Source organism: Piliocolobus tephrosceles, chromosome 12, assembly GCF_002776525.5.
Source record: "Piliocolobus tephrosceles isolate RC106 chromosome 12, ASM277652v3, whole genome shotgun sequence".
Taxonomy (NCBI): Eukaryota; Metazoa; Chordata; class Mammalia; order Primates; family Cercopithecidae; genus Piliocolobus; species Piliocolobus tephrosceles.
This window is the reverse complement of record NC_045445.1, coordinates 96,021,519-96,046,545: the sequence shown is the minus strand read 5'-3', so window position 1 is coordinate 96,046,545 and position 25,027 is coordinate 96,021,519. Positions and strand designations below refer to the sequence as shown.

Genomic DNA, 25,027 nt, shown 5'->3' with positions numbered 1-25,027 from the left:
CATGCAGCAAGTCAGAGTAGACTCCAGGTGCCCTGGCTCCCTGCCTGCCTGTTACAGCAATCTCTCTGTCCTCCACATGGGCGGGACTGGAGAAAGGAGAGAGCTTTTCAGCTTTGAAGGATGTAGGGCTCCTGAGAATATCACAGGTCCAGCTCAAAGTGCTCCTGTCCTTTCTCGGCCCTGGAGCCCAGGCCCCTGGCTGTTCTGAGCAGAAGGCGGCCCTGGGAGGGGCCAGGGGCCCAGTGATCTAGAAGAAATAGAAGCTGACAGGCAACAGGCCAGCCTTCCGGCCTCCCTGCTGGGGCAGCTGGTTCCTCTCAAGAAAGCCAAAGCTACTGAGAGAGAGAGGCTCTCCGGGCCACCACAACGTTGGCATCTGTGGGTCCTTGGTGGCCTCCTCTCCCTCTGCCCACCCCTCAAAGCCCTGGTCCTCAGGGCTCTGGCCTTAGCTCCCCTGCCTTTTTTTTTTTTTTTTTTTTTTTTTTTAACTCTCCTTGAGGAACTCTCCTATCTCCTGCAGCAGCTTCACCTTGTGCCCATTTGTAGTTATTGCCCTAAGAGCTGGACTCTCTTGACCTGGCAGGAGTGGAGAGACATTAAGTGTAGTGCTGGGCCGGGTGCAGTGGCTCATGCCTGTAATCCCAGCACTTTGGGAGGCCGGGGGCAGTGGGGCGGGTGGGGGGCGGTGGATCACCTGAGCTCAGGAGTTTGATACCAGCCTGGGAAACATGGCAAAACCCTGACTTTACTAAAAACACAAAAATTAGCCAGGCGTGGTGACGCACACCTGTAGTCCCAGCTACTTGGGAGGCTCGCTTGAGCCCCAGAGGTGGAGGTTGCAGTGAGCTGAGATCACGCTGCTGCACTCCAGCCTGGGTGACAGAGCAAGACCCTGTCCAAAAAATAAAAAAAAATAAAAAAAAAAAAAAGAAAAGAAAAGAAAAAAAAGAAAGTGTAGTGGTAGCTTTAAGGGATGATGCTGTGTGACGTTGGGTAAGCCCCTTTCCCTCTCTGGTGAGACAAAGAACCTAAACTTTGGTGCCTGGTAAAGCTGGGTACAAGTCCTCACCCTGTCACTTTTTAGCTGGGTAAGCCCTCTGAAGCTCAGTTTGCTCATCTATAGAAGAGGAGTGGCAATTCCTACCTCACAGTTCTTGTAGGGATTTGGTAGGTAGACAAAGTGTGCACATGGTGAAGAGTCTCAGCCTGAACCTGAGAGAGTCTGACCCTTCTCCCAGAGAGGCAGAGGAGACCCACGGGAAGCCTGCTTGTTTCAGGGACGGTGAGGAAGATTGCTAAGAAAATATCCCTGAACCTGGGACCACTTTTGGAATTAAGTCATAGCCGAGCATGCTGAACAGACTCAGATGATGACCCACCAGGGTCTGAAGGGAGGAAGGAATGAAGGGTGAGGAGCCTGACCCAGCCACGGGGAACTGGTAGGGCCTTCACGTGCTTATTCGACAGATACTGTGGCCCAGGCACTATCCCCAGTGCTGGATACAGCAGTGGCTAAGGGTAGACAATGTCCAGCTCTCACAGAGCTTATATCCAAGTGAGAGGAGACAGACATTCACCAACTAATGCAATTCAACTGAGCAAAATGTAGAGATGGCAGTAGGAAAGCATTCCAGGCAGAGGAAACAACCCGGCCAAAGGACCTGAGGTGGTAATTCCAGCAAGCCCGAAGAGGCTGACGTGGTGGGGTGGGGAAAGTGCAGGGGAGAAAGGTGAGACTGGAGATGGAGGTGGGGGCCCAGCATGCAGAGCCTTGGAGGCCTCCGTGCAGGTTTCTATATCTATAGGAAGAGCAGTTTGGAAGCCTGTGGTTTGTGGACAGGCATGTGGGGTGGGGAGTATCTTTGAAGCCCCTAAAGTTGTATGAAAAGCTTTAATTTCCGGGGAGAACACCTATAGCTTTGATCAGATCCTCGCATGGGTCTGTGATCCCAAAGGGTAAGGAAGCTTCTTACATGATTCCATTCGCTAAGTGCCCGTGATGAGCGGGTGGCAGGCATCCTAGAACCTTCCGTGAGCTAGCCCCTATCCCACACCTCCAGCTAGTCTCAGCCTTCTCCCCACCTTCAACCTGCACCTCACCCAGAGAGAAGCACCTGCAACTCTCAGCTACACTCTGCTGCTCCAAGCCTTATCAAAGGGAATTTGTGGCAAATGCTCTGTAATAGTACCTCTGTTGTCCCACTGTGCCCCCACTGTCATCTCCCCACCTGGCTGGCTCCCCCTTGTTCTTCAAAAGTCAGCTAGATGTTGTGCTCTCTGGGAACCTGCCTTGACCCCACCCAAGCAGGTTGGGTCACCTCCCTTGTGTCCTTCCACCCTGCTCTTCTCTCAACACTGTGTTCAGATGCCTGCTGCCCCTTCTCTGTCAGGAGCTCTGTGAGAGCTCTGTGTCTTGTTCATCCCAGTGTCCCCAGCACTCAGCACCAGGGCACCCGGTCACACATGGTGGGGGACAATGGACAGAGGTGGAGGCTGCAAGGTGGGCCAGTGGACACTAGAGGGCACTGTGGCCACTAGAATCCTGGCCTGCTGCTGGCCAGGCAGACCCAGGAGGCTCCCAGGCCCACGATTGTCACATGGAAACTTGCTGGGTCCTGCAGCTCCTCAGCTCTGGACCTAAGCAACCAGGACCACAGTTCCAGCCTCCCGATAAGCCTTCCGCTCACTTTCCAGACCATTTCTCATGACAATGCCATCTCACTGCAGATACTCCTTTAGTTCTTCACAAATGTGGGTGCCAAACACTCTTCTCGCAGTTCTGGCCTGCAACACTCTGCACTTCTCCTTGCCCCAGCCAACCCCTCCCCTGGCTAACTTCTGCTCATGCTCCAAGCTTCCACTTAGATGTCGGCTTGGAGAAGCCTCCCTGGCCCTCAGGCTGGGTTGGGTATATTTCCATGGTGCTCCCACAGCACCCTGCACTTCCCTTATAATTGTCTGTAATTGTCTGTCTCCTTGTCTATTTCCTGACCTGACAGTGGGCTTCATCACAGCAGGGTTGTTACTCACCACCCCATCAGTCACATTTAGCAGCGTCTGGCACATTGTAGGCACTGGATAAATCCTTGAATGAAGGAATAAATGAATGGATGTGTGGATGGACAACTTGAGGCAAGTCATTTTACCTCTCTAGGTTTCAAGTTTCTCCACCTGTAAGTCACCCCTACTTAGCAGGGTGGCCACAAGGATTAAAGATAATGTGTCTCCAGTGCTCTGTAATAGTACCTGATATTTAGCAGACATTTTCTGACTCAAAGCAATTATTACTATTTGGAACAGTGAGAAAAGGGCGGGGGGGGGGAGTTGAAGGAGACTGCCCAGAACCTGGGATAATGTCTCCCACTTAGGTTTACCATTTAGATATGGAAGATGGCTTTAACAGCAATAATAAAACTACCAATTTTATTAAAAGTAACAGCACCTACTGTGTGCCAGGCCAGAATCAGGAGGCCTCTGAGGAGGTGGTGGGAAGCCCCGAATCTCGGCCAGAGGATGGAAGGCCAGGGCCAAGGCCAGAGCTGTGGACATCGCTCCTGTGTCTGGAGAACAGTCATTACCGGCACGGCTGGTTCCAGACCCTTTATTCATAGGTGAAAACTTGTCTAAAGGGTCATTAATTCCCTCTGTAATTAATGTAAAACCTGCAGGGTTTGTATCAATGGAAAAGTAAGCTCCAGCGTCAAGCTGATAACATTGATAATGTGTACTTGTAATTATACACTGGAGATAACTATAAATTCAGTCACTGAACTCATAAAATGTCAAAATTCTTGAGGCCACCAAGAGCTGGGTAGCAGCTGTCCCATCAGTAGCTTTATACCAGTTGCTCTGAGGTGACGAAAAATTACAAGCTGGTAGCAATGGTAATAATATTCACTGTACATTTAAAAGCTTTTTCGGCATAAAATAAGAGGGCACTTTTAGACAAAACAGCATGTTTTGATGCAAGGATATGGAACTTGAAAGCACAGTGAGCAAAGGTCATCTTGCTATAAAATCGGAACCAAAAACAATCTTACAAGCGTTTGCCTCTGAGCCGACCAGGCTCTGACCTCACTTGGGTACACATAAAAACTGTGCTTACTGCAGAAGAAACACGAAGTACCAAGTGTTTCTCTCTCCTCTCATCCAATTCTAAGGGAATCAATTATCTCACATGGCCCCTTGCCGCCTTGTGTTACCAACAGGCTGGAGGATCACTGCAGTTCAATGGCAGGAGGGGCGGATCCTGAAGCTGGAAAAGGTCACATAGCTTCCAAGTTGGTGGCCATGTCAGGCCATGGGCAAGCAGAGGAGGCTGGTCCAGAGAGAGAAGGCCATGAAAAAGAGATGATAGGCTGGGCACAGTGGTTCACGCCTATAATCTCAGCACTTTGGGAGGCTGGGGTGGGCGGATCAGGAGGTCAAGAGATGGAGACCATCCTTGCCAACATGGTGAAACCCCGTCTCTACTAAAAATACAAAAATTAGCTGGGCGTGGTGGCACACGCCTGTAGTCCCAGCTCCTTGGAAGGCTGAGGCAGGAGAATTGCTTGAACCCGGGAGGTGGAGGTTGCAGTGAGCCAAGATCATGGTATTGCACTCCAGCCTGGGCGACAGAGCAAGAATCCATCTCAAAAAAGAGAAAAAAGAAAAAGAAAAAGAAAAATAGATGACAGGGACCAGGCAAGCCATGAGAGATGGAGAAAGATGAGACATGGGCCCAGGAGATGCAGAGAGCGAGACAGCAACCTTGGTCCTCGACTTCCTGGTCCCACTTCCAGTTGGTGTGAGGCCTGGCAGTATTTCATTAACTGTTCTTAGATTCTGTGAAATGTAGCCTCACAGTAGTCTCCCTCATTAGCCCTTTATTCTTGAGCTAGCTTGAGTGGGCTTCCATTCCTCACAACAAAGTGTACCCAGACTAAGACAAGTGAAAATTGGGAGTGTAAGTGCAGGGTTTGTGTAAGCAAAATTGCATAAAGAACGCTTAGGTGGAGAGGGGTGAATGCAATTGTCCAGCATTTGTGTTTGTTCACCCAGAAGCTCCCTTGTTCCCTGACACTTACAACCACAGCCACACGCTCCAGCCACACGCTCACGCATGCTGACATTCAGCGGTACACAGAAACAAACGCAGCAGCAACCCGATATGGTTCTCTGCAGACCCCCTGACATGCAGGGCCACGTGCCAGCATGCAGTGTTGCACTTCGCTCTTCACAGCCACACTGCCATGCAGCAGTGCACACCCACATGCGTGAACACAGAGGTGCTGCCCGTAAGGCTCAGGGCAGGAGTCGAAGCTTCACTGAGCTCCATGCAGCCTCCCTCCCCAGCTGCCAAGTGACTCATCCCCAGGGCTGCTAATTAAAGCCAGGACAGAGGGGACAGAGGCAAGGGGAGGGGAAGAGAGAGAAGGCAAGTTTATTTCGGTGCCAACCAGGCACTCAGCCAGTTTAGGGGTCACCCACTTCCTGGGGCTGGGCCAGGCGGTGGCAGAACACAGAGAGGAAGGGGAGGAGAAGAGAAATCTTTTACCCCTTCTTGCCCTTCTTTAGCTTTCTGGAAAGGTACCTCCTCCTCTGTCCCACTGTCAGAATCCAGTTCTGACTCCTCCAGACTTCTGTCCTTACAAAATGACTGTCTACCCCATCATCACGCTCCCATTTGGGCTGACCCGAGCTGGCTCATCTGTGTCTGCAGCAACCCCAGACTGGGAAGCAGTTAGTGGCAAGATTCCAGGCAAAGGAAGTGGTAGGAACAGGGCAAGGTGGGCAAGCAGGCTGAGCCAAACGGGAGGCATCATGGGAGGTGACGCAGCTGGATGGCTCTGGGGACGGGTAGTGTCTTGGACATGTGGATGGGAGAGCCACGGATCGTTCATGAGGTCTTGGCCATCCCAGATTGCCAAGAGGTCAAAACAAGAGATTATCTAATCCAAACTCCTGTAGGACAGATTGGGGCACCGAGGCCCAGAGTGGGAGGCTCCTCCTCCCACTTCTCCTCCAACTGCAGTGGTTCCCGTTGCCATAGGGACGTCCCTGTCTCTGCGGGTGTCAGCAGCTCCCCCACCCCCTCCCTCCTTCCCTAGCAACAGGCCACCTCCTCCCGCTTTCATCCTTGCGTGTCTAGCAACCCCAGCCTGGTCCTCAGAGCCAACAAGTTCAGGTTGACCCTCACTGCAGCAGTGCCTCTAGGCCTGGGCCCCCTCATTTTCTGGTGAGGGCCTCATCAGGCCCCTCCTGCCCTCTCTATTTTCAAGTTCTACACCTCTTCACATTCTTCCAGCCTGACTACATAGCGTATGACAACGGATTGGGTTAGGGGAAAGCGGAGGACACTACAGTTTGTTGCGCCACTATTTCACACTGAGCGTTGCTTTACTTTAAGTTCTCTCATCAACCCAGAAAAGTCAAGACTATTGTTTCCATTTTACTCATGAGAAACTAAGAACCAGAGAAGTTAAGTGATTTTGCAAAGAGCGCACAGCTAGGAAGCAGGCTCTGCTGCTAGCTAGCTTTGTAACCTCGAGCCGTGGCCAATCCCTCTCTGGACTTTGGCTTAAGGTGCCTTTAGGTCAGATCTGTGACAACTTCTCAGGGATCCACAAGAAGTCCAGGCACCTTTCTCTGCCCATGCCTACCCCCCACCGCCATCACCAGCTGTTCTGCTCTAATTAGACACCACACTTCCTCTGGCACCCCATACTTAGAAGTCCTCAGGCCTGGGTCATGCCAAGGGTGGCTTGCAATCTACCGACTCTGCTCTCTCCTTGTTATTCAGTTCCCATAAAAGCCCAGGCCTAGTGCCTCTCCTCGGTGTTTCTTCTACCCCCCCTAGCCCTTCCCCTTCCACAAACGCATGCACGCACACATGACGTTTATTAGATGAGGAAACTGGGATTCCAAGAGACGAACAGATTGTCCGGTCACATAACTAGAAAGCAACCTACCCCCAAATGGAGGCCTGTGCGTGGATCCAATGTTTCTGCCCTTCCTATGCTACAGAGCCTCGCCTCTCTCCTCCAACTTTCCCCAGCTCCCAACTGATGGCAGAAGGTCGCTGTGACCCAGCCCTGACCCGCATTCTGACCTTACTGCGCTTTTCCTGCCTAAATCTTCTATTTTAGCCCCACGGATCGCTCCCTGTCTCTAAACCCACCCCCCTCGCTTTCCTCCACAAGCTGATCCCACCTCCGGGGACACCCTCCTTATGCAAATCTGCATGGCAGTCCCTGACAGCCCTGCTCAGACACTGCCTGCTCCAGGAAGCTCTCCTTCACCCTAACTGGAGCGGATTCAAAAATTTACAAGTGGGTCCCTACCCAGCCCTGGTTGCAAGTTCAAATTGCCTTCCCACCATGTTGTCAAGATCTTGCCCCACACACGCCACGCTTTAGCCCCTTCCCATAGCCTGAGTTTGACCCTCGCTTCCCAGATGCTGACTTCTCTAGGCCCCTATAGCCTCCTTGACTGTGGGCCCAGGACGGATGTCAGGAAGCGTGTCTGAATAAATTAAATGCTGGCTTTGGAACCAGACAGCCCAAGGCACTGACTCTCTCAGAACCTCTTCCCCCGATCTGTAAATCAGGGATTGTAATCCATGCCCATTAGGGCTGTTGTGAGCATTATATTCCAAGTTGTTAGTATGTGAGGAACAAATGATGATTGCTATAATTGCTAATATCAGGATGAGGATGAGGATGAGGATGATGATTATTATCTGCCAGGCTGTCGAGAGCTCCCATGGTGATGGTATGGGTAGCACTCTAGGTTGGCGCCAGGCAGACTTGGGTTTGAATCCTGGCTCAGGATCCATATATTAGCTGAATCCACATATTAGCTGCCTGGCTGCAGGCAAAACCTATAACCACTCTGAGCCTCAGTTTCCTCAGCTGCAAAACGATGATAAGGCCAGCCCAGGTTCTACCTACAGTGTCACTGGGAGGATCAAACAAAAGAAAGTCCCTGACAACTTCTGTAAGTTGTAAAGGCCCAAATGTATATCATCACATGACTTATGATTATGCTCATTATTAAATGTCCTGAGCTCTGTGTCCCAGGAACTTCCTTGCTGGGAAGAGCTGATAACTAGAGATGTTTTCAATCTTCTTCTTCAACAAGTAGCAGGTACATCACTGGGGATGCTTGCAGGAGCCCCGTGCTCGGGGTCAGCTGAGGTGGCCTCTCTCCAAACCCACGGTGGGACACTGAGATCTATTCCCTTTGCTAGACAGGTGCCTTCCTCAGTACTAGGACAAGCTGTGCCCGTGACATGCTCCTTGGCTGCATGCTGGGTCTAATTATGTCTTGTCACAAACCCCTTTCCTGGACACTGGGACTGATTGCATTAAGGGACTGATTACATTAAGGCTGGCCTGTGTGTGTTCATCCCACAGCCCCAATCTTGGCTCTGGGTATCCGTGTGTTTACCCCAGATCCCCTGTCTGGGGTGCTAGAACAGAGGGTGTCTCATTAGACACTTTTGTCTGTATGCTGGCATCCTCTGTCCCCAGCCCATATCCCCTGCCTGAATGACAGGACCAGGGCTGCTGCATAGAGTCGGGCAAGTTGTGCCTTGCACAAAAGGTCACAGCCAAAAGGATACGAACAGGGGCTGATATCCAACCCGTGCTATGCTCAATGGAGCCACTCAGAGGGGGTGCCCTTGAATGGGACATCTTTTTCTATTCTTCACAAAGGTGCCAATTATGTTACTGCCAGCTGTGGCTGGGAAGGACTGTACCCATCTGTGCCTCTGCTGCCTGGGCTCAGCTCAGCTCAGTGGCCTATCCCAGAGCCCCCAGCCTAGATGTTAACGCTGAGTGGGTCCTATCCTGAGCACCCTCATCATTCCTATCTAATCCCTATACTTGACACCTCTGCCTTCATGAAGCTTCTGATGGGGTAAGGCCTGGGAAATGCACGAAGGTCCCTTGTCTTTACCTTTACCCAAGTTTTACTCCTGCCTCCCCAACTGGCAGATTGAACACATCTTTAAAGCTTACTATGTCTACCAATGGGTCAGTAACAACAATAACAACAACAACAACAACAAAAAACCAAAAACCAAAAAACAAAAACAAAAACACAAAACAAAAAATAAAATAAAATAAAACGTACCAAAGCTTGTAAACTTTTTTTTAACCAAGCACACACACAAAAAATTTTCCTTGTCGCCATAATGTATAGTTCTAATGTCTAGAATGTGTTACATTCAGAGTCCATTCAAATCCCACTACTCAGGGCTGGCACAGATTCAGGGTGGAATGTGAACGCTAGACCAGGGAAGCTCAGCATCAATCATGCCCTCTTCCCCCGGGAGGAGAAGGTGGAAAAGGTCCTGGGTCCAGAGCTGACCTCTCAGCTTTCACATCTGGGCAGCTCCTATGAGCCCCTATGGTGTTCAGCCAAGCCCCCAAGTCAACTAGTGTCAGAAAGACTAAGGAACAGTCTTGAACCCCCTCCCCACAGCTGCCACATCCCCCAACTGCCCTCCCACTCCATAGCCACCCTTAATACCAACAGGGAAGACACCCTTGAGTTGGCCCCTCCCCCTGCCCATGGATCCTGCAGTTACAAACCAGAGGCCCCCACCCCAGGCCCTGCCCCATCTCCCAACTAGTACTAAAGAAAGCAGGTACTGACCTGACTGTTCTGGAATTCTCACCATCAGATCTGAAAGGGAAACAGAGAAAAAAAACCAAAACAGTCAGTATATGCTCTCTACTTTTCTCCCTCTGTCCTAGGTAGAGTGGCTTTGGGGGCCTTGAGGCCTAATGCACATCGCAAAAATGAGGGGAAGGGTATTTCATGCAGAGAGAAGAGAATGGCAAGTGCAAGGCTGAGAGACGGTAGAGTGCCTCGCCAGCTGAAGGGATGGAGAGGAAGACGGTGGTGCTGGGGTGCAGTGAGCAAGGGGAAGAGTGGTCAGAAGTGAGGTCAAAGAGGCACCAGGAACCAACCATGTGGGGCCTAGTGGATCGCAGTGAGGAGCGTGGCTTTCCTCGAGGCAGCCAGCAGCCGTGGGCAGGGGCAAAGCCCAAGCTTGAAACACAGAAAGACTTAGGTTCAGATATTGGTTCTGCCACTTACCAGCCCCAAGACCTGGGCAAGTCACTTCACCTCTGTGAGTCTGAGCCTCAGTCTCCCCATTTGTGACATGAGGCCGATCCTCACAGGGCTGTTGGGATAATTAAACCCTTTGGAACCCGGTAGGCAAATGCCAGGTATTATTAACACCACAGAAGAGGCTTTGCCAACTGCCTGGTCCAACCTGCTTATTTTTCCAGATAAAGGGAACGAGGTTGAGGGGATAAATGAGTCAGCCGCTGGGCTCCTTTCTACTACACTGGTCTGCCGTTTTCATTGTGAGGCCTCTTTAGAGGCAAAAGAAGGGCAAGAGAAGAGAATGGAGTTGGGACATCACTGAGGGAACCAGGGAATGAGTGAAATCTGAACCATACCCTTCCCCTTCCACTACGCCTTCCCAAGAAGAGTGTGAGCGTGTATACGCAAGTGCACTCACATGTGTACACGTGTGTGTGTGCGCACGTGTGTGTGTAGGGGAGGGAGGATCAGGACAGTGGGGCTGGTGTCCACTGCGTGCAGGGAAGGGGCGGAAGAGGACCATGGAAGTTGAAAGTGGGAGCGTGTGGGACACGGACTTCCCCTTCGTCATCTTTCTCCATCTTCACCTCAGGACTCCCACCCTCGCTCATGCTGCAAAGGACACAGAGATGAATACAGCACAGACTCTGTCCTCAGCTGAGAGAGCCAAGACACGGCTTTAGTGAGGGGAGTGTCCACCTATGCTAAGCGCTAAATGACATAGGTACACACAGGGAGAGGAGCAGGTGGGCCTCAGAAGCAAGCATTTGTTGAGAGAATGAAAGGAGGCCCCGCTGGCGAGGTGGGGCAGGCAAGCAACAGGGTGCTGCAACCACAGCACTCCCGGTTCCACTACTCACAAGCCATGGAATCCTAGGGAAGATACTTCACTTTGTTGAGTGTCAGTGCTTTGCCTTGTAAAATGGGGCTTTGGGGGTGGGCTGCGGTGAGAGTCACTCCCTTTATGGGGTGTGGCTGTGAGGCTCAGCCTGGCACAGTGCCCGGCACATGGTACATGCTCAGCAGATGCCAGTAGCACCAACCCTTAGCCTTCTCAGCGCCCTGAAGGAACAGAGGACCAGGGCCACAGCGTGCCTTATCACATTTATTAAAATGTTCCATCTCCCTCTGCAGCAACAAGATTGCTTCTGAGGCCTGGCCCAATTATTCTCAGGTACAAGGCCTGAGGGACCTGACTTCAGTGACTCCCCAGATGCCTAAAGAACTGAGGCCAAGCCTCTCAGCCTCTCTCCCTAACACTAACCCTCTGCTCCAGGCAAGCCGATCTCTTCACCACCCACCTACCCCCAAACCCAGCACACATGTGTTCAGTCTGCTGTCTACCAGGCCCTGCCCTGGGAATACAACCTCTCAAGGAGCTCATGGACTGGCCACTTGCCCCAATCTACCCAAGGGTTTAAACAACACTTCTAATCACCCCCACCACCACTGTGAACAAACTATGTGTACCTACTATGTACCAGGCAATAGTGTTAGCCTCTTTTTGTACATTGTCTCCTTTGATCCTGCAATGTGGGGGTTATTCGTCCAATTTTAAGATGATGAAACTGAGACTCAGAGAGGTCAAAATGACTTGTCCAAGGTCACACAAGTGGAGGAGCTCAGAGTGAACCCCAAAGTTCATGTTCTTACCACCACGCTCCACTATACCACAAGCTCAGTGCCGGGCACATACGCACTATGAGGGTGAGTTCGCTTATCTTCATTCCTCAATATCAAGCCAGAGAGGCACCAACAGACCTTTCCTCTCCAGTGCTCTTTCATCTGAGAGATTATGAGAAATGCATCTCTGCTCCAGAAGTATTTCTATGGAATATGTGACAACCCTCAAGAAGGCAGCAAAGGGGAGCAAAAGAGCTCCAAATCATGATGCAGTGGGGAATTCGCCAATTCTCGCTATGGACTGATTCTTACTAGCTTGAGGGTGCACAGCATCATATGACTCTCAATGTGGGGGTGCAGCTCACCCCAGGGTTCATCACCTTTTATGCATTTAGCATATTATTCATTATGTATAGAACAACCATCAGTGCTATCCTACACCTCCTCAGAGGCTCATATCCTGCCCAATGGTCATGAAGCTGGGCCACCATTCTTTTGGGAGGCAGTACAGAATGCCTCCCAAAAGAATGGTGGTAGAAAGAATGCTAGGTCCTTTTATGGCTCATTCCCTAATTGGCAGTATGAACTTGGACAAATCATTTCCCTCTGGACCTTGGTTCTTCACCTGTAAAGTGATGGGGCTGTGTTAGTTGAGTTCTAAGCGATCTTTAGGTCTTAAAATATTCTATTTCTTCAGAACCCCAAAGTTTATCTCTTTTATCAACTAGATTCTGCTGTCTGCAAGGAGAAGCAATAGACCCAAGGACTAGATCCCTCTTCATCAATCCATGTCAGTAAAGGAGACCGCTTTCTCCTCCTATTCCCCACAGCCATTTATTTATTTATTTAGAGACAGAGCCTCGCTCTGTCGCACAGGCTGGAGTGCAATGGCACTATCTTGGCTCACTGCAACCTCCGCCTCCCAGGTTCAAGTGATTCTCTTGCCTCAGCCTCCTGAGTAGCTGGGATTACAGGTGCCTACCACTACACTCTGCTAATTTTTGTATTTTTAGTAGAGACAGGGTTTCGCCATGTTGGCCAGGCTGGTCTCGAACTCCTGACTTCAAGTGATCCACCTGCCTTGGCCTCCCAAAGTGCTGGGATTACAGGCGTGAACCACTGCGCCTGGCCAGACTTCTCTTAATGAAAGGCCGCTTAGGCCTCAGGATTCTCAAGAGATTTGGATATGCCAACTCCCATCCTCAGTAGTGATGGCCAATAAACAGTAACTTGTTGGAGCTTTGAGGATAGTAACCATATTTTCTGAATCAAAAACAGGCATGTAATCTGACCAGGGACTTTAATGTTGCTTCTTCCAGGTATAAGAAGCAATTTGGAAGATGGGAGAACAAATGGCAGAATATTGAAAGTTCCTGAGCCTTTTGGGGACTTATGGGGAAGACAGAGCAGAATGGCTGAAAAGAACGGAGGCCCTGGAGCTGCTGTGTTGGAGTTTCTGCCCTTGCCTCTTGACTAGATTGCCTGCCATGCTCCAAGCCATCCATAAGCAGTAACTGGGGAACAATACGGTGCCTCTTCCCAGGAACCTGAAATTAGATCAAGAAGGTTGTCCATGAAAGCAAAAACTAATTAAATAAATACAAAATGCATCAGAAATGAGATATGTGGAGTAACTTCAATGATCACAGACTGGTCCTCAAGCCAGAATCTGAATAACATGCCTAAAAGATCATGTCTCCCACAGAAAGGAGACTGGACATCAACAGAAGTAGATTTTTTTGTTTTGTTTTTTTGAGACAGACTCTCGCTCTGTCACCAGGCTGGAGTGCAATGGTGCAGTCTCGGCTCACTGCAACCTCTGCCTCCCGGGTTCAAGCGATTCTCCTGCCTCAGCCTCCTGAGTAGCTGGGATTACAGGCACCTGCCATCATGCCCAGCTAATTTTGTATTTTTAGTAGAGATGGGGGTTTCACCATGTTGGTCAGCCTGATCTCGAACTCCCGATCTCAGGCGATCCGCCCGCCTCAGCTTCCCAAAGTGCTGGGATTACAGGCATGAGCCACCATGCCTGGCCCAGAAGTAGATTTTTTTAAGAATGAAACTTGAAGGGCAACTATGAACAGGGCTCCTCCCAAGAGTGTCCTGAGGAAAAAGAGACAGGTGCCCTGGCCCAGAAATCATGCGGGTCTCTCCAAATGCTGAGAACTAGCCGCAAAGCAGCCTTGCACTGTCTCTCCTGAATATCACCTTACACCTAACTGCAAATGTCTTTGTGGACAGCTCCTTTCTCACACTGACTGCTAAAGGAACTTTTTTTTTTTTTTTTTTTGAGATGGAGTTTCACTCTGTTGCCCAGGCTGGAGTGCAATGGCATGATCTCGGCTCACTGCAACCTCTGCCTCCCAGGTTCAAGCCATTCTCCTGCCTCAACCTCCTGAGTAGCTGGGATTACAGGCATGTGCCACTGTGCCCAGCTAATTTTTGTATCTTTTTGTAAAGACTGGGCTTCCCCATGTTGGCCAGGCTGATCTCGAACTCCTGACCTCAAGTGATCTGCCCACTTCAGCCTCCCAAAGTGCTGGGATTACAGGCATAAGCCACCGCACCCAACCATGTTTATTATTTTTTTAAATAGATACGGGGTCTCACTATATTGGCCAGGGTGGCCACAAACTCCTGGGCTCAAGCAATCCTGCCTCAGCCTCCCAAAGTGCTGGGATTACTGGTGTGAGCCACTGTACCCAGCCTAAATGCTGTGCAGTGACCACTTCCATTCACTCCAACTGTCCTGCAACTGAATAACTGTGCCCTCCTCTCATTCCACCATCAGAGTTATATCACAAAGTTTGGGTTAAATCAACATTGGTGGTCTACATTTTTTTTTTTTTTGAGACAGGGTCTCGCTCTGTCACCCAGGATGGAGTGCGGTGGCACGATCTCGGCTCACTGCAACCTCTGCCTCCTGGGGTCAAGCAGTATCTCCCACCTCAGCCTCCCAATTAGCTGGTATTACAGACATGCACCATCATGCCTGGCTAATTTTTGTATTTTTTGTAGAGATGGGGTTTCATCATGTTGCCTAGGCTGGTGGTTTACATTATTATGACTGCATTGATACTAATAATGGATTAATCATATGACATACTATGATTACATTTCCTTTCCCGTACAACTTTTTATTTTCCCTGCTATTGATTACTGTCTATATTTTTTCTTTTTTGAGACAGGTCCTCATCCTGTTGCCCAGGCTGGAGTGCAGTAACACGATCACAGCTCACTGCAGCCTCAACTTCCTGGGCTCAAGTGACCCTCCCACCTCAGCCTCCCGAGTAGATGCGACTACAGGCATGCACCACCACACCTGGAGAATTTTTGTGTTTTTTGTAGAGATGGGGTTTCGCCATGTTGCCCAGACTGGTCTCGAACTCCTGAGCTCAAGAGATTCACCTACCTCGGCCTCCCAAAGTGCTGGGATTATAGGCATGAGCCACCGTGCCCAGCCTGATTACTGTGCATTATTTTTTTGTCAGCTTAGTTCTCTTCATACAAATGATCAATTCTCCCCAAACTGTCAGAAGTGCAATTCTCCTCTCAATATGCTTTGACATATCAGGTAATCCATCCTACTCTTTGTTTCCCTTAAAAACACCCACCTTCCTCCTGCAACCTAGGCTGGCTGCTCTCTAGGCCTGCCCAGATGTTGCCCTAAGAACCTCTCTCTCAGGCCAGGCGTGGTGGCTCACGCCTGTAATCCCAACACTTTGGGAGGCTGAGGTGGGCAGATCACCTGAGGTCAGGGATTCGAGATCAGCCTGGCCAACATGGTGAAACCCTGTCTCTACTAAAAATACAAAAATTAGCCAGACGCAGCGGCGAATGCCTGTAATCCCAGCTACTCGGGAGGCTGAGGCTGAAGAATAGCTTGAACCTGGGAGGCGGAGGTTGTAGTGAGCCGAGATCGCGCCACTGCACTCCAGACCAGATGACAGAGCGAGACTCTGTCTCGGAAAAAAAAAAAAAAAGAACCTCTCTCTTTTCCATCATCTAGGAATTCCCTTCACCTCTCCTTTGCATTGAACTTTCTGTTTCCTAGATTCCGTGGCTTTTTTTTTTTTTAGAGTTTATGCCCATATTTTGCAGGAGCACATTCCCCAGGGCTTCCTGAGAAAGGAGGCATAGGACTTAAAACCTTTAGATCTTACATACCCTCATACTTGATTGATCATTCAACTGAGTATAGACTTCTAGGTTGGAAATTCTTTTCCCTCAGAATATTGAGAACACTGCTGTATCATATCCTAGCTTCCAGTGTTGCTATTGATAAGTCCAATGTAATTCCTTTTCTTGATTCTTTGTATATGATGTCTTTTCTCTGGAAGCTTTTAGGATCTTCCCTTCAATCCCTGGTATTCTGAAATGTCACAGTGGCGTATCTTGGCATGGGTCTTTTTATCATTTATCTTGCTGGGTACTCAGCAGGAGTTTTCATTCCTTCAGTTCTAGGAAATGTTCTTGTATTATGTCTTTGAGAATGTCCTTCCTGCTGTTCCCTCCATTCTCTATTTCTGGAACTCCTATTGTTGGCTGTTGGAGTTCCTCAACTGATCCTTCAATTTTCTCATCTTTTCTCTTCTGTTGTCCCTTTGTCTTGTTATTCTGCTTCCTAGGATATCTCCTCACCTTTTATTTTTCTAATCCTTCTGCTGAAATTTTTATTTTAGCTCTCACTATTTTTAATGTCCCAGGTTTCTTCTCCTCCCTTCATTACCTTCCAAGTTCCTTTTTTATGTTTATTTGTTTGCTTTCTCAATCTGTCTTCCAAGTTGATAGTTTTCCTCAAATAGCCTTGGACTATCTGATCATCTCTGGCTACCAAGAGCTTGGGGTTTTTATTTTTTTATTTTTATTTATTTATTTATTTATTTTTTTGAGGCGGAGTCTCGCTCTGTTGCCCAGGCCGGAGTGCAGTGGCCGGATCTCGGCTCGCTGCAAACTCCGCCTCCCGGGTTCACACCATTCTCCTGCCTCAGCCTCCCGAGTAGCTGGGACTACAGGCGCCCGCCACCTCGTCCGGCTAGTTTTTTGTATTTTTTAGTAGAGACGGGGTTTCACTGTGTTAGCCAGGATGGTCTCGATCTCCTGACCTCGTGATCCGCCCATCTCGGCCTCCCAATGTGCTGGGATTATAGGCTTGAGCCACCGCGCCCGGCCGAGCTTGGGGTTTTTAAAAACATATGCTGAGGTTTTTTCTTTTCTTTTTTTTTTTTTTTTTTTGGTTTAGAGCCTTGCTATGTTGCCCAGGCTGGTCTCAGACTCCTGGGCTTAAGTGATCCTCCCACCTCAGCCCTCTCAAAGTGCTGGGATTACAGACACAAGCCACCATGCCTGGCCCAGTGTACTGAGGTTTAGTTTACATTAAAATAAAATATACCTATCTTAAGGGTCCTTGGCTGGTGATCCTTGATTAGTTCCCATGACACTACCAAGCTGCAAGCTGCGTGGAAGCTCTGTGTGCAGGTGGGGCTTGCCAGGTGGTGGGCTTCACTATCAAATCACTGGGCTGAAAGCCTGTTCTTTTGTTAGAAGACTTCCAAGTGTCAGCTTTTGGAGGCCTTTTTTTCTGGGGCCTTTCAGTTTCCCCAGAGAACAATCCTTTGATCTCATCTGTGTACCTGACTTTGGTGTCCTAGAAGTGGGGGAGTGGAAGGAGGTTGGAGTCCCACTGTTTTAAATGGAAGGAAGTTGGGGTTCCACTGTTTCAGGTTGCAGATTCCTTTGCCTGCAGGCCTGTTTCACCCCATCCTCCACTGTACTTGGTGACTTCAAGTCAAAGCCTCTTAACTTCACTTTCTCCAAAGAAGCAACCTCCATCTGCAGGGATGCAGCTGGGAGTGGGGGACTCGCTGTCTGGATGGGGTTGGGGAAGGACCAAAAAAACAAGACTTGGTCTGACCGCCGCCATCATGGGTCGCATGCATGCTCCCGGGAAGGGCCTGTCCCAGTCGGCTTTGCCCTATCGACGCAGCATCCCCACTTGGTTGAAGTTGACATCTGACGACGTGAAGGAGCAGATTTACAAACTGGCCAAGAAGGGCCTGACTCCTTCACAAATCGGTGTGATCCTGAGAGATTCACATGGTGTTGCACAAGTACGTTTTGTGACAGGCAATAAAATCTTAAGAATTCTTAAGTCTAAGGGACTTGCTCCTGATCTTCCTGAAGATCTCTACCATTTAATTAAGAAAGCAGTTGCTGTTCGAAAGCATCTTGAGAGGAACAGAAAGGATAAGGATGCTAAATTCCGTCTGATTCTGATAGAGAGCCGGATTCACCGTTTGGCTCGATATTATAAGACCAAGCGAGTCCTCCCTCCCAATTGGAAATATGAATCATCCACAGCCTCTGCCCTGGTCGCATAAATTTGTCTGTGGACTCAAGCAATAAAATGATTGTTTAACTAAAAAAAAAAAAAAAAAAAAAAAAAAAAAACAAGACTTTTTTTTTTTTTAAGACAAGGTCTCTCTCTGTTGCCCAGACTAGGTGCAGTGGTGTGAGCATAGCTCACAGCCTTGACCTCCTGGGCTCAGGCGATCCTCCCACCTCAGCCTCCTGAGTAGCTAGAACCACAGGTACATGCTACTACACCCAGCCAATCTTTGGTTTGTTTGTTTGTTTGTTTGTTCGTTTGTGACAGGGTTTTACTATGTTGCCCAGGCTGGTCTCAAACTCCTGAGCTCAAGCAATCCTCCCATCTCGGCCTCCCAAAGTGGTGGGGGAATTATAGGGATGAACCACTGTGCCCAGACAGAAAAGATTTTCAACATTCCCATTCTCAGGTCCATACTTCATCCTGCCTTCCGAGGATGTACCTTCAGTACCTCTCAATCCTGAGCACTGCTGGGATTAGAATAGTTTACTTCTGGTCAGCATCCCAGACTTTATGTATTTCTACCTTTTTTATTCCTTTTTTCATATTTTAATGAGATTTGGGAAAGCAACAGAGAGAAATAAGTTTATCCAACTCATTGTGTTTAACAGGAAGCTCCCTTTCTTATTCCAGCCAACTCCTATTCATCCTCCATGACTCATTTAGGCACCACCTCTTCCAAGAAGCGTATCTTAACATCCCTAGACTGGGTTAGGAGCCCCTCCTCTGTTCTCCCACAGTATCCTTTTCTTGCCTCCATCACGGCCCTGATCAAACTATTCTGAAATTGTCTATTTCCATGGCTAACTCTCCCAGCGACTGGGAGCTCCTGGTAGTCAGGCACTCTGTCTCATTCCTGCTTGGACCTGCATATCTCAGTCTGGTTTCCAGGTGTATGGAGTAAATATGTGGTGATGAAATTAATGAATAAATGAATGACTAAAAAAATGAATTGGACCTAGCTAGAGGGACCATCTAGAAAGGGAAATAAGCTGAATACAATTGTCCCCATATAAGATCAATTCCCTAAAAGATATAAGTTCCTTTGATGCTGTGTGTGCAAGGAAGCCTATCGCAGCATGATCTAAATCAGTGAAAAAAAATGGGCACAGCTTCTACACCCTACATTTTTATACTTTTTTTTTTTTTTTTGAGAGGGTGTCTCGCTTTATCCCCCAGGCTGGAGTGCAGTGGCGCGATCTCGGCTCATTGCAAGCTCCGCCTCCCGGGTTCACGCCATTCTCCTGCCTCAGCCTCCTGAGCAGCTGGGACTACAGGCGCCCGCCACCTCGCCCGGCTAATTTTTTGTATTTTTAGTAGAGACGGGGTTTCACCGTGGTCTCGATCTCCTGACCTTGTGATCCGCCCACCTCGGCCTCCCAAACTGCTGGGATTACAGGCGTGAGCCACCGCGCCCGGCAACACCCTACATTAAGAGGATGATTAAGTCCATCGTGGTATATCAGTTGCCACTAAAAATGATGGTTATGAAGAATATGCAATGACATGGGGAAATGCGCAAATGGAAAAATCAAGAAAAAAAACTGTATGTGTAAAATCATTTCAACTACATGAAAAAAATGCAGAGAACAAGGGCAATACACCCGATTGTTAGAGTGGCTGCCGCTGGGTGCTGTAATTATGTGTAATGTTTTTCTCCTCTACTTTTCCTAGTTTTTCTAAATTTCCTAATTTAAAAAAGCTACTAAGAAATTAAATTGGTTAAGTAGCCTGAGAGTACTGGGAACAAAATACTGTGAAGTGGGGGGAATAAGAATCAGTGCACACGTCCACCAGGGCTTGCTGGGAGAGCTCCATTCTTCACCAGCCAGAGCCTCTGAAGGCCCAGGTCCACAGAACACCCCTTGTTCCCTTCCCTGCAAAGTAGGACCTAGCTTAGGAAGTCAAAGGAGGAGGATCTTGGAGGCCAGCCTATTACGAATCGCAATCTCACGGGTTGTACTGATAAACAGAAGGCCCTACACTGGGGCCCACACTTTAGGGGCCACTCTGCATCAGGCAAAATGTCTGTAATGCCATCAGGACCCATCAGGATCTTTGGCCCTGTCCCTTCTAGGCTGCACTTCAAGCACCCAGGACCTCAGAATTTCTTGCCTAAATTTCTTGGGCTTACTTTCGGGAATTGCATGGTCTTATTACCCAGGTCCATCTGTTAGGCCCAAGGAGTGGCCTAAGGGGAAGGGGAGATAGACAGGGCTTGGACATGTTGGCTGGGGTATCTACATATCTCAAGGCTCCATATGAACTATGGGAGGGAAGAGAAGCGTGGAGGGCCAAGGGCTTCTACTGATAACTTGCTTGGGCCCTAGAAATGCAGAAGCAGGCAAGTCTATAGAGCCTTAGGCCCCAGGGTTTGTAGAAGGCCCTAGCCTTCACAGATCGGGGTTCACCATTCATTTGCTGTGCAACCCATGGATGAATCCATTCTCCTCTCTGAACTCAGTTTCCCAATTATAAAATAGGCATAATAATTCTGACTTCAGAGAATTGTGTTGAGGTTTGTAGAATGACAGTAGTTATGAGTCCAGGCTTTAGATCAGACAGGCCTGGATTTGAGTCTCAGCTCTGCCTCTCCTAGCTATGCAATTTACGACCCTAAGTTTCAGTTTCTTCATCAATGTAATGGAGATAATAATAGCACTAATATGATAGGGCTGTTGGGAGGATTATGGCCATAAAGAATATGTGATAACATTGGAAAATGCTTAAATGAGAAAATGCTGCTCAATAATGCTTGTGCAAACACTGGCTGTGGTGGAGTTGACTGGGCCTTCTGCACTCCCCAGGCTCGTGCAGCTTTATTTTTCCCCATAGCACTTACCACTACCTGACATATTATGTGTCTTCCTGTTTATTTGTTTCTTTTCCACGCCCATCCCAGACATCCATACACTAGAATCTCAGCTCCACAAAGCAGAGGTTTTGTCTATTTTGCTCACTGTTTCCAAGTGCCTGGAACAGCGTGAGTGAGGTACTTAGATGTCCTTCAAATTTGAATAGTTAGCCAGGTGTGGTGGCAACAGAGAGAAATAAGTTTCTAGGCCTCCCTCAGCTACTAGGGAGGCTGAGGCAGGAGGATCACTTTGAGCCCAGGAATTTGAGGCTTCAGCGAGCTATGATCATGCTACTGCACTCCAGCCTGGGCAACAGAGCACAACCCTGTGTCAAAAAAAAAAAAAAACAGTTAACTAGTTATCTGCCATGTAGACAAGGGTAAAAAGGCATTTGGGGCCAGGCATGGTGGCTCATGTCTGTAATCCCAGCACTTTAGGAGGCCAAGGCAGGAGGACTGCTTGAGCCCAGGAGTTTGAAACCAGCTTGGGGATCACAGTGAGACTCCGTCACTACAATGAAATAAGAATTAGCCAGGCATATTAGTGTGTGCCTATAGTCCCAGCTACTCGAGAGGTTAAAGTGAGAGGATTGCTTGAGCCCAGGTTGAGACCAGCCTGGGCAACAAAGCAAAACTCTGTCTCTACAAAAATACAAAAATTAGGCGGGCATGATGGTGTATACCTATAGTCCCAGATACTCAGGAGGCTGAGGCGGGAAGACGGCCTCAGCCCAAGAGTTTGAGACAAGCCTGGACAACATAGGGAGACCCTGTCCCTACAAACAACCAAAAAATTAGCCAGGTGTGGTGGCCCATGCCTATGGTCCCAGCTACTCGGGAGGCTGGAGTGGGAGGATCACTTGAGCCCAGGAGGTAGAGGTTGCAGTGAGCCATGATCACACCATTGCACTCCAGCCTGGGCAACACAGTGAGACTCTGTCAAAAAAAAAAAAAAAGGCATTCAGCCATAGGAACAGTCAGAATAAAGGCATGGAAGCATAAAGAAGCCTGACATGCTTAGGAAACTCTACATAGTTCAGTACAACTTGAGTGTAGGGTTAGGTAGGAAACAGAGTGGCTTGAGGAATGAGTGGAGCTGTAGCCTTACCCAAAGGAGCATGCAAGCACTTCCCTAAACCACAAGTGGCGCGAAGACCTACTTGTGACAGCGAGGAAGGAGAAAAGCACTAGGGGGAGGTAAAGATTCCCAAGTTCAAGTTCATGACAATGTAAAAAGTGAAAGTAGGCCGGGCACAGTGGTTCACGCCTGTAATCCTAGCTCTTTGGGAGGCCGAGGCGGGTGAATTGCCTGAAGTTAGGGATTGGAGACCAGCCTGGCCAACATGGGGAAACCCCATCTCTACTACAAATACAAAAATTAGCCAGGCATGATGGTGGGCGCCTATAATCCTAGCTACTCAGGAGGCTGCCACAGGAGAATCGCTTGAACCTGGGGGGCGGCGGTTGCAGCGAGCCCAGATCGTGCCATTTGACTCCGGCCTGGGTGAAAGAGCGAAACTCCGTCTAAACAAAAAGAAAGTGAAAGTGAAAACCTTTTGAAAGATGATTCAGGTAGCCAATTCAGGTAGCCAGGCGCAGTGGTTCACGCCTGTAATCCCAGCACTTTGGGAGGCCGAGGCGGGTGGATCACAAGGTCAGGAGTTGAAGACCAGCCTGACCAAGATGGTGAAACCCCATCTCTACTAAAAAAACAAAAAAAAAAAAAAAAAGCTGGGCGTGATGGCAGACGCCTGTAGTCCCAGCTACTTGGGAGGCTAAGGCAGAGAACTGCTTGAATCTGGGAGGCGGAGGTTGCAGTGAGCCGAGATTGCACCACTGCACTCCACCTGGGCAACAGAGTGAGACTCCGTCTCAAAAAAAAAAAAAAAAAGAAAGATGATTCAGAGGCCGGGCGCCCTGGCTCAAGCCTGTAATCCCAGCACTTTGGGAGGCCGAGATGGGCGGATCACGAGGTCAGGAGATCGAGACCATCCTGTCTAACACAGGGAAACCCCGTCTCTACTAAAAAATACAAAAGACTAGCCGGGCGAGGTGGCGGGCGCCTGCAGTCCCAGCTACTCGGGAGGCTGAGGCAGGAGAATGGCACGAACCCGGGAGGCGGAGCTTGCAGTGAGCTGAGATCCGGCCATTGCACTCCAACCTGGGCGACAGAGCGAGACTCCGTCTCAGAAAAAAAAAAAAAAGAAAAAGAAAGATGATTCAGGTAGAGAGGAAAACTCCTTTCTAAGGAAGTCAAGAATCAGACCCAGAAATGACAAAAAGTATAGAGAACAGGTGGATGAGGTAATGACAAAAAGTATAGAGAAGAGGTGGATGAGGTAATGGTGTCACGCAAGAAAGTCTCATGAAGATTATTTAAAAAGAAGAAATAGAACCATAGGACAGCCGGGCGCAGTGGCTCAAGCCTGTAATCCCAGCACTTTGGGAGGCCGAGACGGGCGGATCACGAGGTCAGGAGATCGAGACCATCCTGGCTAACATGGTGAAACTCCGTCTCTACTAAAAAATACAAAAAACCAGCCGAGCGAGGTGGCGGGCGCCTGTAGTCCCAGCTACTCGGGAGGCTGAGACTGGAGAATGGCGGGAACCCGGGAGGCGGAGCTTGCAGTGAGCTGAGATCCGGCCACTGCACTCCAGCCTGGGCAACAGAGTGAGACTCCGTCTCAAAAAAAAAAAAAAAAAGAACCATAGGATAAATCAGAAAGTTTGTCAGATACTGGAATCACTTTTAGTAATGGAGCCAAACAATCTTGAAAGCAAAGATGGAGGTAAATGGCAAAATGAAGGCCATGGTGGTTTCAGTGGCTGGCTATCCTTTTGCGGGTGATTATTGTTCCTATAGTCCTTGTTTAACACAACTTACTGTAGAGGTTCTGGGATGATAAAAATGATGTTGATGATGATGACAATGATGAGGAAGATTGCTATATACTTCAAATGAAATATTTGTCTATCACTTTTAACATGTCTTTTTCAGGAAATAAAGAGACAAGTATCACTTCACATTTACATTTTGAAGAGAAGAAAGGCAGAGATTACAACCAAGAGAGCCTCGAATACCAGGCAGCACAGCGTGAACCTCATTCTGTAGTTGCCAGGGAGCCCCTGGGAGGCTTGATCCAAGGAGTGATGAGGTCAAAAGCTGCCTTCTTAGAGAATACCTTCCCTAACCTCATGCTCCTTTCAATCATAAGCAAATACTATATGTCATATAATCATAATAAAGTAACAAGCAGACTTTATTTGGGCCTTAGCATATTCTGCCTTATAATAATCCAAATAATCATAAAGTTACTATTTATTTATTTTTCTTATTTTTTATTTTTTGAGACAGAGTCTCACTCTGTCACCCAAGCTGGAGTACAGTGGCGCAATCTCGGCTCACTGCAACCTGTGTCTCCCAGGTTCAAGTGATTCTCGTGCCCCAGCCTCCCAAGTAGCTGGGATTACAGGTGTGCACCACCATGTCTAGCTAATTTTTGTATTTTTAGTGGAGATGGAGAATCACCATATTGGCCAGGCTGGTCTCGAACTCCTGGCCTCAAGTGATCCACCTGCCTAGGCCTCCCAAAGTGCTAGGATTACAAGGATGACCCACCCTATTTTTTTTTTTTTTATACTTTAAGTTCTAGGGTACATGTGCATAACGTGCAGGTTCGTTACATATGGATACTTGTGCCATGTTGGTGTGCTGCACCCATCAACTCGTCAGCACCCATCAATTCATCATTTATATCATGTATAATTCCCCAATGCAATCCCTCCCCCCTCCCCCCTCCCCATGATAGGCCCCGGTGTGTGATGTTCCCCTTCCCGAGTCCAAGTGATCTCATTGTTCAGTTCCCACCTATGAGTGAGAACATGCGGTGTTTGGTTTTCTCTTCTTGTGATAGTTTGCTAAGAATGATGGTTTCCAGCTGCATCCATGTCCCTACAAAGGATGCAAACTCATCCTTTTTTATGGCTGCATAGTATTCCATGGTGTATATGTGCCACATTTTCTTAATCCAGTCTGTCACTGATGGACATTG

At 48.7% G+C, this 25,027-nt stretch overlaps 1 protein-coding gene and 1 pseudogene across 2 annotated transcripts in view; one reads left to right on the top strand and one right to left on the bottom strand.

Annotated features, from left to right (window-relative positions):
* Nucleotides 1-25,027, bottom strand: part of IQSEC2 (IQ motif and Sec7 domain ArfGEF 2) — a 105,110-nt gene that overhangs the window by 56,362 nt on the left and 23,721 nt on the right. The window contains exon 2 of the mRNA XM_031936600.1: nucleotides 9,649-9,678. Coding sequence (XP_031792460.1) covers nucleotides 9,649-9,678 — 30 coding nt within the window. The remainder of the gene's footprint in view (nucleotides 1-9,648; nucleotides 9,679-25,027) is intronic.
* On the top strand, nucleotides 17,631-18,183 carry LOC113222440 (annotated as a pseudogene). Its single transcript, XR_003308396.1, has one exon. The product of XR_003308396.1 is annotated as a 40S ribosomal protein S13 pseudogene (transcript).